Source organism: Pungitius pungitius, chromosome 2 (assembly GCF_949316345.1).
Source record: "Pungitius pungitius chromosome 2, fPunPun2.1, whole genome shotgun sequence".
NCBI lineage: Eukaryota > Metazoa > Chordata > Actinopteri > Perciformes > Gasterosteidae > Pungitius > Pungitius pungitius.
This window is the reverse complement of record NC_084901.1, coordinates 15,479,974-15,497,140: the sequence shown is the minus strand read 5'-3', so window position 1 is coordinate 15,497,140 and position 17,167 is coordinate 15,479,974. Positions and strand designations below refer to the sequence as shown.

General features: G+C 45.5%; 1 protein-coding gene across 2 annotated transcripts in view; it reads left to right on the top strand.

The window, feature by feature from the left end:
• fstl5 (follistatin-like 5) overlaps positions 1-17,167 on the top strand; it is a 102,594-nt gene that overhangs the window by 63,047 nt on the left and 22,380 nt on the right. Inside the window, exons 7-9 of one of the 2 annotated variants that reach the window (XM_037460562.2) lie at positions 6,352-6,518; positions 9,252-9,263; positions 12,648-12,768. In XM_037460562.2, coding sequence (XP_037316459.2) covers positions 6,352-6,518; positions 9,252-9,263; positions 12,648-12,768 — 300 coding nt within the window. The remainder of the gene's footprint in view (positions 1-6,351; positions 6,519-9,251; positions 9,264-12,647; positions 12,769-17,167) is intronic. The other variant, XM_037460564.2, reaches the window with a different exon arrangement.

The following is a 17,167-nucleotide window of genomic DNA, read 5'->3' as shown; positions in this document are numbered from 1 at the left end:
CGCACATCGACTTGAGCGATGACGTTGTGGATAAAAGTTTGTTTCAAGTGTTCCTGCCTGTCTTTCTCCTTGTGCACAAGTAACAAAGCACATGATGCATAAGAAAGGGATTGTTTAGATAAAAGAGCCCGAAGGGCTTAAAAAAGGCAGCTTACAGAAAAACAAAGTTTTAACGTAAAACACAGACATATTGAAAGCAAACTGGAATTACACAACATCATTTTTTCAGTCGGATTGAGTTTGCTGAAAAGGCCTTATCTCTGGTGGGGTAAAAATCACCTGATTGTCGTTGCTGTTGTTGCCTTGTGGCACTGCAGGGATGCGGTTTGTTCAGTACTGCGACAAGTGGAAGCATTTCAACAATACAAAGCAGAAATAAGTATTCCTTGGTTTGACAAATGGGGAGTTTGTGTGTTTCAACGTTCAAACTGTATTCTTTCTGTCAACATTTAAGTCCACCGAGTGCCTCCTCTTCCTCTTCCAAAACAAACACTCCATTCTTCTTTTGTTTTGGGAGTTGCACAAATCAACCATCCAGGATCAGAGTCACGAGTGTAGATCCGATTTTTTCGGGTTTTTTCTTTTCCCTCTTTGATAAACATCGTCAGGGCAAATACTTTATTCTCCGCTTCCAACTGTCAAACTCAAAACAATCGAGGGTACCCAGCTTTCCAGCCTCGCACATTTATATATATATATAAGAAGGTCGAGAGGAAGTGTGCTCAAGGATCGATGGGGGTTTGCTAATTTATCTCCCCTCCCCGCTCACGGTATCCGGCAGGCCCGGGCTTTTTTCCCTGACAAGCCTGTTGCATCCAGTGCAATAGGTGATTTACCTCCGGGCCGCGGCACTGACCGCCATCCCATTCCGGCAGCAGAGCAGAGTGAATCAAACGCCTGCGCCCTGTCGTTAATCAGTAATTACAGGTCGGACTGTGAAGGTTGATCCTTCTCTGGGGGCTGAATCCCTCAAGCCTCAAATCAGACAAAAAGAACAGGAGCCAAGGCCACTCCCTCCTCTGATAAATCTTTCAGAACTCAAAGTGTTTGAGACGGCTCCAGCAGCCAAGACTCCCTTCGCTCGGAGGAGCTTCTCATCCAGGTCGGATTCCAGCCCTTCGCTTCCTTCTTCCCTCCCTCCCTCCCTCCCTCCCCTCCTTCCTCCGTCCACCAGCCACGCTGCGATGGAGTCTGCCCGGCCTTCTGTCTGCCCACTTTCTTCTTCAAATCCTCCCTAGAGCTTCACTCATTTTCATCCTCTCTGGGGATCAGCGGCAAATTGAGTTTGCTGCTGGCGGGATACACCACAAGCATTTGGATACAAGGGGGCTGTAATTGAACGGTTTATGGGGGGGGACATTATTGACGGATGATTTCTGTCAGCGTATCCGCCCACCATCTCCTCAACATCACGAAGAGCGCCAAGTGGCTGAATGGGGTTGATGGGCTGATGTAGGGTTGATAAGCTGGCTGTAGGGTTGATAAGCTGGCTGTAGTGTAGATAAGTTGGCTGTTGGGTTGATAAGCTGGGTGTAGGGTTGATGGGCTGATGTGGGGTGCATGGGCTGCTGTAGGGTTGATGGGCTGGCTGTTGGGTAGATAAGCTGGGTGTAGGGTTGATGGGCTGATATATGGTTGATGGGCTGATGTAGGGTTGATGGGCTGCTGTAGGGTTGATGGCCTGATGTGTGGTTGATGGGCTGATGTAGGCTTGATGGACTGATGTATGGTTGATGGGCTGATGTAGGATTGATGGGCTGATGTAGGGTTGATGGGCTGATGTAGGATTGATGGGCTGATGTAGGGTTGATGGGCTGCTGTAGGATTGATGGCCTGATGTGTGGTTGATGAGCTGATGTAGGCTTGATGGACTGATGTATGGTTGATGGGCTGATGTAGGGTTGATGGGCTGATGTAGGGTTGATGGGCTGATGTAGGGTTGATGGGCTGCTGTAGGGTTGATGGGCTGATGTAGGGTTGATGGGCTGCTGTAGGGTTGATGGGCTGATGTAGGGTTGATGGGCTGCTGTAGGGTTGATGGGCTGATGTAGGGTTGATGGGCTGCTGTAGGGTTGATGGGCTGATGTAGGGTTGATGGGCTGATGTATCGTTGATGGGCTGATGTAGGGTTGATGGGCTGCTGTAGGGTTGATGGCCTGATATGTGGTTGATGGGCTGATGTAGGCTTGATGGACTGATGTATGGTTGATGGGCTCATGTAGGGTTGATGGGCTGATGTAGGCTTGATGGACTGATGTATGGTTGATGGGCTGATGTAGGCTTGATGGACTGATGTAGGGTTGATGGGCTGATGTAGGATTGATGGGCGGATGTATGGTTGATGGTCTGATGTATGGTTGATGGGCTGATGTAGGGTTGATGGGCTGATGTAGGGTTGATGGGCTGATGTATGGTTGATGGGCTGCTGTAGGGTTGATGGGCTGATGTATCGTTGATGGGCTGATGTAGGGTTGATGGCCTGCTGTAGGGTTGATGGCCTGATATGTGGTTGATGGGCTGATGTAGGCTTGATGGACTGATGTATGGTTGATGGGCTGATGTAGGGTTGATGGGCTGATGTAGGCTTGATGGACTGATGTATGGTTGATGGGCTGATGTAGGCTTGATGGACTGATGTATGGTTGATGGGCTGATGTAGGGTTGTGCTGGGCTGGCTGAAGCCGTCAGTATCAGGGCAGGAGCAACCGAGCGTGACTGATGGAAGATCCATTTTTTCCTAATTCTTTACTTTCCACATCAGAGCGGATTTAACATGTTACACTTTCTCCGCTGTGATCTTATTCTCCTATTTAGGGATTTTCTTTTTGTTTTTTGTTTGCTGTGTTGGATTTTGGTTTCTTGGCTTAAACTGGTTATCACATGTTTGTTCGGTTTCCTGCGGTTATTGAGGGGAGAGGTTATTGTTATTACAGCAGTCACATCAGCACTTTTGAAGAAGCCCAGTAAAAACAGAAAGTAGTAGTTATGATATTCAAAAATGGATTAGGGCTTTGCCCTGTAAAGGAGTAAGTATTCAATAAACTATCCCAAATAGTCGAGATGGGTTTAATAGCTTTTGGGTTTTTTTACTTTGTGAGTTCATTTTGGAGGTGCAGAAAATAGTTTCTAAATTAAGTTCATCAGTTCAAGGTTAAAGTTTCCTTTTCAACATCATTATTATCCCATCTTTCAATCCTCTTCTGCAGCATAGTTCCTTGTCATTTTTTCATTTCTTTCCAGTCGTTTAATTTCTCTGTCTTTATTGGCTCTGCCATCATTCCTGCTGACTGCCGTTGTCACTGCTTTATTACTGACAAACAGCTTTTAAACGAGCAGATGATCGCTGTTACATTATGACGTCCACAGGGAAAACGTTTCAGTCGCTTTATGTAGTCGGTTATATTTCTTTTCACGTTCCATTTGAACCTTTCTTAGATAAATCAAAGTGACGGGTGAACTACTACTTTTAAGAACTAAATAAAAGACCTGGAAACAATCCTGCCACGTCAGCCGTGACGCTGCATCAGTTACGACTACTAGTTTTTTGCAAGATGGCAGCGGGCGGCACAACGAGAAAATCTGTAATAAATGATGCAGTCTGATGTAACAGTACAGCAACACTGACTTCATGCAGCTGTAACTTTTTGTCATCTCGGTCACTCAGGTATTGGCTCCACCGTGTGTTTGTACTGGAGGTCAACATTTGGGACTGTTGCATTGAAATAAATTACAGCGTGGGCGGTTTTTGTGGCCAAAGCCGAGAGGGAAATTAATCAAACGCTGTCACGCCCGGGAGGAAAATAGGAAGCAGGCGCAGGGTTCTCAGGTAGGAAAGGAGATCTTTATTTACGCAGCAAAGGTCTTCCAGACAGAGTCTAAGGCGGGCTATGAAATTATCCTAGGTCACACTTCTTCCGATGAAATAAACCAGGAAGAAGTGTGACTATAAAACTATGAAAATACAAAATCACTCCGCTCTAGGAGGAAAACAAAAAGGCTTTTAAATTGATCAAAATAACAAACGCACTCTTTAGACGGAGGCAACGTCCCAAAAACTAAATCACTCCTTCCGGAGGAAAAACTAAGAACTATAAAAGATTAATGTCGCATCTAACCTAGGTATACAAAACCAAAGCAAAACCAAAAACAACCTGCGTGGAGGTGAAGGCACTGGACCGATCAAAGATCCTGAATAACAACAAAAAGGAACCTGTGGCGTGGCAGACGAGGTAGAACTCATGGGTAATGACGAACACACTGGCAGAGGACAAAGGGAGACGCAGACTATTAATACACATGGAGGGGAAATGGGGAACAGGTGGACACAATCAGGAATCAGGGAAGACAATCAGACTGGTGACACACGAGGAAGGGTAAGTGACCTGAAACGAGAGGAGTTATTATTTCAAAATAAAACCGTAAATGACAAGACAAAATGCCCAACAGAGTAAAACAACAGACAATTTCACCGCGGTGTGACAAACGCAGGTTTTCCATTGTTTTGCAAAGCTGTTACTGTTATTTGGCTTTCTGGGTATATAAAATAACAAATAACCAAAACTTGTAATAATGCCTGCAGAAAGAAAGTAGTAAACTATTTATCGAAAATATTTATTTATTAATTGTGGTTTACTTGATTAAATCACACAGATCTTGATTTTCTTTTCACAATAAACTGTGGCCTCCAAAATAACAACAAGGATCAACTCTACATTAACAATATAATCAGTCTCACTCCACTGAGAATAAATGGCTTTTATTAATCCTCTGACTTTGATGAAATCCGGGCCGAGATCTGGCCGAGCTTAAGCAGGGTTTCATCGGCCCAAATGGAAGATTAGAAGTCTTAACTTGGATTTTCCCACGGAAAAGAGTTCTGAGTGGTTGTGACTTTGGGCTGATTGGCCTGGATCCAACGGGCCGGCCAAGTTCGCAGTTCAAAGACGCAAACGAGCGAGAGGGTTAAAGAGCGCTCGGGGGGCCCGCTGCTACGGGGCTACCGGGGCCGCGCTGTAATTGAAGGTGCTCTCATCCTGTTTCCCTTGGCTCTGTCTGCTGGACCTGCTCTTTCATTAGGTTTTGTATTTCACGCCCTCAGGAGCAGAACAAATTGAGTCTCTGTTTTCTTTTGCTCTGTTGCTCATTACCCGAGAGGAAGATTAAAAAGAACTCTCTCACAGGCGGCGTTACCTAACGCCACCGCAGAACGCATCGTCTAATCAGCCCTCCTGGACACACAAAAGGCTTTAAATGGCCACGCCGACCCCTCGCCAGCCCACACTGGCTCCTCCCAATGGCACCAGTTAATGTCGGTTTACGAGTAATAGTTAACTGTTGCTCCCACAACCACATCTCAACCGCACCAGGAACATGTTTCAACGCCTTTTACCTATTGCAGCAATACTTAATTGGGCAAAGCTCCGCCTCCAGTTAAAGCCTCTCTGGCAGCAGGTTCTTTTTGCTTTTTCTCCATAACACTTCATCATCCGTCATAGAGAGGATGCACTCCTGGGCTTTTACCACAGTGCAGAGAGGCTAGCTTGTCTTAAACCAGCCTGTAGTTACATAGCAGCGTGCTCCAGGGAAGGTTTCATCAGACCAGCACATGGTGTCATGGAGTCCAGGTTCCTCAAATCAAAAACAAAAAGTAAAAATTCCATTATAGTATCAGTACATAAATTATGCAAACTATTAACACAGCATTTAACCTCCCAATTTTTTGTAATATTGCAAAATCCTTGCTGCCTTGGTGCGTTTTCAACAAAAAAAACATCCGCCTCCAGAGCACAGCAGCAGCTTATTGAGACACTTGTTTCCAGGCTTCATTAAAACAAAAATGTGGGCAAAACATGAATTGTAAAGAGAATCATCTCACTGGGCTCATTCCACTGAAATATAAGCTTATAATAAGTTAGAGAACAAAGTACAGGCAGAGTTTGTTAAGATTTATTTTTTCCTTTATTCAAGATTGAAAACTTGAAAACTAAAAGTTTTGGAAACTGGAATTGTTGGCTCTTTTTGTTCAGCAGCTTAATTTACTTTCTCCAGTCATTATTCGCAAAGGTGCAGCATGCTCCGAAAAAATAGGGGGGCAGTGTTTTACCTCTGCTGCAGGGTCCATTCAATTTAAATACACAGACAAGAAGAAAAAAAAAAGAGCCAATACTAAGTGACAGCAGAGCGGGAATGTGCCGCCTATGAGATAACGTCGCCTCCGTAACCTCTTCACATCCCGTTGATGATGTTTTTTCTATTTCTCCATTAGAATTCCAAGCATAGCTTCAAACGCCGCGCCTTGAAGAGCATTTTGTGTAATATTCTGCGTCATTTATTTTCCCCCTTCGCCAACAGATGTGTACCTGCTCACTCTCCCGGATGACCAGAAAGTGAGCGTCACCACGGTAACCGTCGGCCAGAGCGCCGTGCTGACGTGTGCCATCACCGGGGAGCGGCGGCCTCCTGTGCTGTGGAAGAGGAACCATCAGTTTCTGAACTCGTTGAACCTGGAGGACATCAACGTAAGCGCCGGCATCACATCTTCTTATAGATGGATTAAGGGGTTTATGAGAGTGATAGGTAGATACGTAGAAGAACAAAAGGTAGATGGATGATGGTATTCTTACACCTCTCACACTGGTGTAATTATTAGCGTTTCACGCTGTGAAGCATCATCAGTCCGTAACGGCTGGCTGCAAATTGGAGATCATTGAATATTTCCCTCTCACAACATTTCAATTTCTTCATATTTCGTTTTGGCAGTGGCTCTTTTCTCTGCCTGTTGGCGCTGGCTTTGTATTTGCGTGTCTGACAGTGATCCCGGATGACAGTCTGTGCTCATGGTGTCTGTGTTTAGGGACCGCTGGGAAAGGATTGGGGATTTCAGACAGAAGAGGGGAATGTGGGGGGGGGGATACCAAAGGGGTTCACCCCACGAAGAAGAACCTACTTTTTTTTTTTTTAAACGTGGTATTGGGTGTAGGAGGTACGGAGGAGCCAGATGCCTTTGGCCTCGTGCTCCCCCGCGGTCAGTGTGATTCCGCGGCGCATAATTAAGTCAACGCGCGTCGCGGCGGGCGAAGGGAGCCCCAGCGACGCCGCTAATGCGTCATTAAATGTTGATTGCCCTTAAAATGAGTGAGAGGAGGCCAGCTGTCGCCAGTCATCCCTTGGCACCATCAAACGGCTCCGAACCGGCGCTCTGGTGGCGCGTCGTCGTTTCCGGGAAGTTCTCCCTCCGTTAGCCTTTTAATGTCATTTTGTTTAAAATATCAAAACGGCTTTTGAAGCAAATCACGGCAAGAAAAGATTAATGCAAGTGCAGGGCGTGACAAAGAGAAAGAAATGTCAGGCCAGATTATTTCCTGGAAATGTTCCTGAATATATTTTGGAGGATTTATTGGAGTATAGGAAAAAAGAAAAAAAAAACTGCGAGGTCTTTTGCGGCGAAATAAATTGTCTTTGATCTGTCTTAAATTAACTTTTGTTTTGTTTTGTTTAAAGCAAGAACTATTGATTTTTTTGTCGCATATCCAATGGGGCTTCTGTCTCATCAGCTGATTGCGCCTGCAGACACGTAGCAGAGCTCGGTGTCTTCATCTGCTCTTCCCTCACACATCCCATCTTGTAAAGGTGTATTTTCAAATGTCAGCTCAGGGATCAAGATGCTGTCCACTTTATTCATTGTAGCCAAAAAAAGCTTCACATATTATGCTTAATATCATGTAGTTCATCATTAGCTGGAATAATGAAAGCATGGACAAGTGTCGAGCTGAATTGACATATGACCTTTTGAAAAGTGTAAAACCACTGTTTTAACAGTAGATTTCGAAAAGGCTTCATTTCTTTTAAAAAGAATCAAGCCCTTTTTGTAATTTGCAGCCATCAAACTCCTGGAGACGTCGACCTTTGATTTCAGTCCTGACGAAGCTTGAGTTATTTGTCAGAGATCCAAAGGAGAAGAAAGACGGATCAAACTAACAATTAACCACTTTGGTGCTGTGAGGATCCTTACGTTCCGTCTCTATGGTGCATACGGCCCGACGGGTCGGTACCCGTTCAGCTTCACGAGGTGAGTCTGCGTTAAACAACTGCCGGGACTAACCCGTCCTTTCAGCCTGAGAGCGCTTGCTGCGCTTTGACTCCAGATGTCTGCTGTTGTCATATCGCATTTTTGTGATTTAGTTGGAGTCCACCAGAGCCCGAGCTTCACGACCTGTGCAAAAGTGCACGGCTTTCCTCCCCGACACTGAACTCCACCGACGTGTGAATCGGCGTGAATCTCGTTGCGGCTCATCAGAGAAACGGTGCCCCGGTGGAACGTTGGCCGGCACGCCGTCACCGGCCTAATCCGCATTTACTTTTGGCACTCAGGCTACCAGTCAATCATCGTTGGCCCTTCCAGAGAGGGGAACGGATTTGGTCGGCACCTGTTCTCCACGGACTAATTCTAAAATGCCTCGTAGGCAGTTTCTGTATAATTGCGTGTTGTTGATATTCGTGAGCATCGACTGCCAGCCTCAATTAGTCATATTCCTCTGAGTACACATGCACTTTGTGCGGGTTTAATCCCAGAGGCTTTTCCCAGTGTGGAATTTGGTTATTTGAAAAATGTCGTCGGCTGAGTGAGTTATTCCCAGTGGCGCGCTTGTGTCCCGGAGTTCAATAGAGCTTCTCTAACTTTTGACAAAGCAGCTTACTGTTGACAGTTGATGGCTATTGCATCATCACAAAGGCTGTCAGTATTCCCTCCCTGAATAGCCGAGCCAAAGACATAGTGTGTGTGTGTGTGCCTTTATGTTTGCAGATGGTCAAACTAGTTTTAAAGAACATTTGATAAAATGTAAGTCTTTGAAAGTTTGGAAATGCAACAAAGCGCATGCTGCAGAACGATGATGTAGTTTGTTTGAAGCAGCTTTTTGCAGGATTATATCCTACTTGGACATTAACAATGTGAACTAAGTCCTTCTTCTTCATCTTCCTTGTTCTTTGGTGTTTTTATCCCATGGATGCCTTATTCTGTTACGATATGTTATAATATATGTGTATAATATATGTCCAGAAGCGGGAGGTTTTGTTGTTGAATCGCCTGAACAACACACATGAACTCGTCTGTATCTAAATACATGATCCTGCCGTTAGATCTTATTATGCCAATCATTCCGGACAACAGCAGTGCTGTGAAAAATTTATTTACTATGCTGTTATTGAGTTTAACTTTGTGATGTTTCACCTCTGTTTCACCCCCCTAACAGATCCCTTCCCAGGTAGGGTGTTTTTGTTTGTTTACATCGTTTCACTCACTTTGGGTTTGTTTTTTTCATTCACCAAAAGCCCACAAAGCTACTGAGGTGCTGACAGCGGATGCATTGTGCTGCTAGGGTCACAAATATGCATTAAATTATTTAAGTATTTAGCTTTTTTTTATTTTTCCAGCTGCTGCACAAATTTAATCCAAAACCAATAATCTGATAGAATCAACGGATTGAATAAATAAAAGCTACTTGTTTTTTTCATCCCTCTGTGACTTAACTTCCCCAGCTGGTCTGCAGCTCTGGTCTCAAGCTATTTCAGCCACTTTGCAGATTCAAGTCCTCATTAATGAGGGCAAACCTATCTAAAAACACTTTATAATCTCACAAACAGCTGAGAAAAAAATACCAAATCTCATTTTTGGTCGTAGTAACAAAGGAACGCACCGCAATGCAAACAGAACATCTCTTCCCAGACACTGTCCTCATTAGCAGCAAGAAAACACCATCAGCAGGTTAATGGGAGGTTTCCTTGATAACAAGTGATGCTCAGTGACACTGAGGCCTGCGGATGATGCGCGCGGAGTGACAGGAGTCTCTGCTCCTCACGAAAACAAACGCCGCTGCAAATCTTTCTTGTTCCGCGAGCACCAAAAATAGGATTGTGTTCAACTCCCCTTATTCATCGGGGGGGGCGGATGAAATGTTAGCGTTCAGGTACCAGAGCATCGGCACATGCAACTCAAACGACCTCTGTGCTTAAATAATCCCGGGGGCAAGCCAGTGAGTTTGTATTTAACATTAGTCCCGCCCTCACACACCTGGGGGTGTCACTCAAATGAATGTTTCCCCTGAGGGCCGCTGGGCGGACGCCTCGTCACTCGTAGAAGTCGGCTCTTTATCGTCCTTTCAAAAGGGCCACACGGCTCCGACAGCTTTGTTGATTAGAGTTTCTTGAGGGGGCCACGACCTTTTTGTAAATCCAGCTACCTACCCCCGGGACGTCGGCCATCTTTGTCTGCAGAGTGCCGCCGCTAGCCGAGGCGAGATGAGGTGGCGGAACCACGTCGACGGCCTTTGCTCCTCTGCGCTTCATTTCTAGCCCCATTCTTTTTTTTCATTTGAGAAGGTGACACGATATGTTCTCAGCCCCCCGAGGGGGCCGGAGCGCACACCATCGATTCCCCCCCCGCTCCCCCCTCGCATTGCAAAGCTCCCCCCCCGGGTTGGATCGGAGCGCGCCTGTAAACACACTGTCGAGCAGACGCTAAGCGCCGGGATGTAAACAGCTGGCGGAGGTGTGATCAAAATGTTAAAAGCTGTTCACTTTCCTTGTCGCGAACTCGTTAATTAGGGCCCGGTCCTTTCTGGTGAAACGCGTGCCGCGTTGGGACGAGGGTCACAAGGACCACACGGGGTGACGCGCATACATTTTAAGAGCAGAGTTCACGCCACTCCAAGATTTCTGCATGTTTTTTTATTGCGTGGCAGCGACACGTTTCAGCACTTGGCCTCCATCAGGTCAGCGGGCGCCGAAGAAGACTCTTAAAAAGTCGCTGTGCATCGGAATGAGGTGAAAGCAATACATTTCTCTGCAAAGTTACATTTGTGTTGTTGAAACAGTGAATCGTATTTGGGGTTGTACATTTTTCTTCAATATCGCCACGAGCAACTCAGAATTGACATTAGCAAGAATCTAATGTACTTTATAGATCTATATAGGAGGTACCGATAGTGATGAATGATGATACCTTATTCTGCATAGTAGGCTTATCTTTTTAAATGACATGTAAATTCAGGTTACAAATGGTCTTCCTGGCCAACGCTCTCCAAATGAGCATGTAAGTTAACAAATAGCCTTTAATCATTCGTGAGGTTCCTTTTAACCCGACAGAAATGTCTTTTTTGTGAGAATCAAGATGGTTCACTTTACTTTATTACCACAATAACACTCTACATATAATGCAAAGACTCCTCCTGATGATTTTGCTTTGCCAGCAGGGCGTTTTACTGCTTGTGATTTTAAACTGTGGTTCATGTTTACTGTTTGCCAAACGGATTCATCACAGCACAGAAACGTCCCTGGGCTCATTAGCTTTGGGGGCTTCTATCTGTGCTGCACCTGAATAATTAATTCTCTCTTTTCTTGTCCAGCACCATTGTCTTTGTGTTTGCCTGCTTAATCATTGTGCCTCACTGGGGGACATTTTAGGGCTTTTTAAAAATCTTTATATTCTTTGATAATTTACTGTGTCATAATCCGTGTCAGTAGGTCAGCAGAGCTGTAAAAGGAGGGTCAAGATCAGCTCCTGTAACAACAAATCCATCATTTATACCGCTGAACGGTTCCTCAACAGAACAATCAAAACCACTATTTCTGATCACACGCGTGATTACATCAATTACACATTTAATTATCTCTGGCTTTCAATGTAAAGGCGCTGCTGCACATTCTCTTATGAAAGCGAGCGAAACAAATGCCATCGCTAATCTTTGCAAAATAATATATAATTATAAAAGAAAAAGAAAATTACCCAAAAATGTGAAACCCTTGCTTGCAAATATTTTACGCTCTGTTATGCATCTCTTTAAGATCAGTACAATTAAACCGGTGAGTTGTAGTTAGAAAAGAAGCATTTTGTTGCATGTCAGTATTTAATTGCAATTATTTATTGTCGCGGCTCATTGAATAGTCCCATCTAATAGCAAAGAATAATTCTAATTTAGTGTTTTATCTATTATTTTTGTAAAAACCAAACCAGTGAAGAACAATAAAGCTTCTTCTAATACTACTTATTTAGTTACGAGCAACTTTTTCAAAGTCAGGCACAAGGGTTAATGATCACACCGCAGAGTGAAACATTCATATTTTATTTGCCTCTTCATTAGTTCACACACGCTGATGTGCAATACGTTTTGTGTATTCGTGGGACATGCATGTTGTCCTATTTGTGGAAAAGGGACATTTTGGAATTCATTTTGATTGACTGCATGTATGCAGCACTATATTTCCCTGTTTTTGTTTTGGGAGCAGCTAACGCTGTGTCATTTATATGCTAATCAATTATCGCCTCCGTCCTTTTGCATCAGATCACCTGCCTCTGATTGAACAAAATGACACGTACCAGAAAACGCTTTCTCCTCATTTGTTTTTGTGTGGCACCAAATGGCTTCAACTCAGATTGATGGACGTTGCACCACAACGTGTCTTTCTAAACGTTTCCATGGCCTGTGATATGAAACATGTTCATCTTGTCGTCTGCACACTGCAGGGCTTTTTGCATTTATATTGAAACCGTTCATTCCCAGCTTCCAACACCCGTGTTGCAAAGAGACCCCTCAGTTCCTCCTGTGAGTCATGACGATTGTTTTTTTTCTCTTCCGTTCTCTCGCCGGCAGGACTTTGGCGATGACGGCTCACTGTACATCACCAAGGTGACCACGACCCACATGGGCAACTACACCTGCCATGCCGACGGATACGAGAAGCTCTTTCAGACCCACACGCTTCAAGTGAACGGTGAGAGGCCCCTCTGTCCATCAATCCATCACCTGCCGTCCATTGCAATGGCTCCTGTTGTTTTGCATTGATGTATCACAGCGCATCGACGCACCATTCGAGGAGCCGCCGCCCAAATCTGGCATGGATCGGAAACGCCTGCGTTCGGTCGGCAGAGCGCTGAGACACACTGAGCCCGCTACGCAACACGTGTCGTTAGCTAATGGCTAACCGCTATTATTAGCTAACGACAGACTGCGTCTTATCTGACGTGTCTCGCTTCTTTCGGTGCAACGGCCTGACTACCAGCAGACAAAACGCAGACCATTCGGTGGAAAAAGGGGACATTTCTGTTATTTCCCTACGGCCCATCAGCCACTATATATATATCTGTAGCTTGCAGATGGGAAATAGTTTTGCACGATTGGTTGACTTTTCTTGTGCTGGCAAATGGAATCATTGTATCTTGTTCGAAGGGTCGAAGGGATTTGTTGTTGGTGTTTTTCGTTGACAAAAATCTTTAAGTCCAACAGAATTTGCCTCGCTGGGAAATCTTTTTTTCTCTGAATACATTGTGAGTTGTGGTTTTGGACGCGAAGGCCCTTTCCTTAATGCTCCCTCCCCCGACAGCGCTTTAAAATGTACTTGAGGAGCTCCGGGTGTTACTCCTCGTTCATTTAACACAAGGAAGCACCGGCTGGTTCGCGTCACACAGCCGTCGGAGCGGCGGGAGGGAGGCTTGGCGGCGAAGGGTCATCGGTCGCTGTGCATCACCGCTTCGAGGGCAGCACGCCGCTCTCACTTCCTCCTCCCTCTGCGTCCGCGCTCCGGCAGGCCCATGTGATGTAAGCGTTACGATGTGAGCTCCATGCGTAGTGCCAGTTCATTCAGAGATCCTGGTGAACCTGCACGTGAGGGCAGAGGGCAAAGGGGCGTCGCGGGTTGAGTTTGTGGGAATGAGCCTGTTTTGTGGCTGACTGTTAATAAACCACATTGGAATCTTACATTACGTTTGACAGACAGTTCATTATCATTCTTACAAAGGCTTGCCGGCAAGTTGATTGCAATGATCTACAGGTCTTATTGCAACACAGTATATTATACACAGTTATTGTGTTTACAGAAACAGGGCAAATGTTAAGGGACCTTTGACCTCAGTCTTAATTGATAGCAAAACTTCCAGATGACCTTTTCTACTGCAGACTACATTTTAAATTCATGAACCGGGGGAAGTCTCGGAGGAGCAGCTCATCACGCCGACGTGACTACTGACAATTTCAAAAAAGTCAATCAAGAAACAGCTGAAGGAGTCATTCTGGGAAAGTGGATTCAGAGGGCTGTCCATCACTGTGAGGCCACGTGAGAAGGACAAGTGACACGGCATTTGATTTGATTCAGATTAGGATTTCCCTGACAGCTTTATTACACACACACAGATACGCAAACACTGAGTCATCACAATGCCCCTCGTGGATTGCACACATGCCCTTTGCAAGTTGTCCATGTCTTTTTTTTTAACCGGCAGTCGTCCTTGTAATCTGCCTCTCGGTGACACTGGAAGGCTTTCTCTTAGCTCATGATTATTCACGATGTGCGCCACGCCATGTCTGCTCTCTTCTTTGTTTAATCCATAGCCCCGTCGTTGTTGCAGTGACCTCACTTTACACACAGGAATCAATAAAGTTGCATTTAATCTGTGGTTCGGCTGCAAACTTTGGCCACTCTCCCGGGCAGTTAAGCAGACAACAAATTGTTTTTTAAGGGGGGGGGGGTAAATTAATGAAAGTCTAGGTTGAATCGTGGAATACAACAACCACCCTTTTAAAATGAAAGTAGTCTTGATGTTGCTTTTACTTCTGCCCGGCAGCTTCATCGCTCCAAAGGAAGCCCTACCTGGTTGAAGCCTATCAATTCATTAACATTATAGATTTCACATATTTTACTGATGCGGTAAACATAAGCAGTTATTTGTCATTGTCATCATTTTTTCCCTCTCACTGTTTCTGAGAACAATGAAGCAACACCCTTCTGGGAATGACCTGCTGCTGACGGTGGGAGGTGGGGATTGGTGTGCCTCCGTCACCCCGGCTGTCATGTTGCTGGGTTTAACATTAAGACCCGATTCCGCCATCGGCCAAGCCTTTACCCAGGAGGCCTTGCTGGGAGGTAATGTGAGAAAGGGCCAGCGTCGTAAGACTGCAAAGTAAGTGGCAGGATGTGGCGTGCTGATCCCTCACATGACCTGTGATGTCATATCGCCGGTGGGGAGAGGTGGAGCCGCGCCGAGTGGATGGGCAGCGGTCGAGCTCGCCTCGCCTCCCAGCGGAGAACCGATGGCCTTGATCGTTTCCATGGTTACTGAGCGGTTACGGCTATACTCTCGGGAAACAACAAAAAAACATGCAGTAAATGTATGTACAATATGCACAAGCATAAATGCCGATTCAGACTCATTTCAATTCATCTTTCAACTTCTCCCTCAGAAATGATAAATATCTCATATATACATTTATCTATTGCTAATTTGTCTTTTAGGAGTGACGTTCCCTATGCGCCACATTGTATTAATTTCAAGTGTATTATTTAGAATCCTCTTAGTGGTTGAAGAAAAAGAAGAAAAGCCTGAAGAAGACATCTGCTGCACAGAAGACATGATGCAAACCTAGTGGGACTCCTCGGAGATCCGTTATGCTTCTTCGCTTTTTGTGCCGTGTCTTTTTTTTAGAACAGAAAAATGTAACTTCCGTCGGCTATGTGACGTACATGTGATGTGTCGAATTTCAGGTTGTGGGTAAAACCGTTGGATTATCGCCACACGTCTCCTGTGAGGCGTGACGCTCAGGTGGGACAGTGATCACAGCTGTGAGAGACAGCTTTCATCGTGGTGAGAGCACGTTTGTCATGCCGTGTGTGTGTGTGTGTGTGTGTGTGCGTACAGTGCGTCATGGTGAGTGTTGATGTGTGCATGTGATGGAGAGGGATCACGTGTGTTGTTTCGCTGAGTGTTCGTCACTTCTCACAATCCAGCGGTTATTATGGCCGCCGGGGTTTGCAGGCAGCCGCGTGCTGGTTGGACGGCGGACGTGGTTCTGCCCCCCCCCGCCGCGGTGACTGTGAGCGAGGCCGACGGGAGCTTTGCCGGTTGATTGACGGGCGGCCCGTGGCGCTTGATGCGACGGAGCCTTCTGCCCTGCGGCGTCGCATTCCACCGACACTCAGAAACACTTTGGAATGCAACTTCTCTCCCGTCTGGCCTTCATCGGGTTTCGTCCCACTGACCGAACCGCTCTTTTCCTATGCTGGACCGGGGGGTGGTGATTTTACACATGCACACCGGTGGAGTGTGTAAGCAAAGCATTTTGAAAAGGAGGGAAAAGTAGCGCTTCATGGTTCTCTGTGGATAATAAGGCTGTTGGGCACCTGCTGGAAGATGTAGATTTATTCTGAGAAAGGAGGAATATCCATGTTTGTCTTCAAGCAGAATACCAAAGCTTTTGGAAATTCTTTCAATATTCTAATCACTGCTTTCATTTGATCATTTAATGCCGTAGAATATTGATATATACAAGGTGTTAAAAGAAAGTTGGATCACTCTATAGTTGCTCCCTGGGATGTTTCTTCCCTTTTTCCCCGAGCACAAAGCTGACCAAAACACCACAATTCCCATTTTCCTAAGAATTCTAAATCCTTCCCTCTTTTCAATCCCCTTTGTGATGAACTAGATGTTCACTCTTGGCTCATTGCCATTCCTTAACCCCTCCTCAAGGGGAAATTTAGACATTTACTTTTAGTGACTGTTTGTTGAAACTAAAGAAATCCAAGATGTGCTTTCTCTCCCATATTCAAGTCCCAGAGGGGACTCGTTGGCACGAGGTTTTCCTCAGATAATAGGCCTTTAACTGAGGAGTCACGTTCAAGAAGCCAGTGGGAAATGACCTGGCTCCTCATACATTTGGCTCTCTGATGCCACCCCCTCATCCCCCCCCCCTCCCCCCCCCGAGTAATCGACATAGAGCGGATTTCAAAGAAGAGGTTGGTAAAGTGGGAAGATGGGCCGAGCAGATACCCCACAGATGGGTATAAGAAGCTAATACAATGAACGCAAACCCGTTATTTTTTTATTTTTTAGATCTTCAGCCTAAAGAATGAAGTGAGTCATCGTAGGAGGACGTGAAGCACTTAGTGGAGATAACACGAATTGACTGATGTTCAACAAAAGTGATATTTTCCCACCGCGTGGAAAGACTTCGGTGCTCTCACGCTGTGCCTCACGTGTTGCACCTTTTAAACTCCATTTAAAACACCACTCCTTTCACTCAATACCTTTAATGCCTTTTAGCAACAACATCGGGAGGATAATCCCACGTTGGTGGTTGGAAGTGGAGGAGGTGGGGTGAGGGGGGGGGGGGGGTACTTTAAT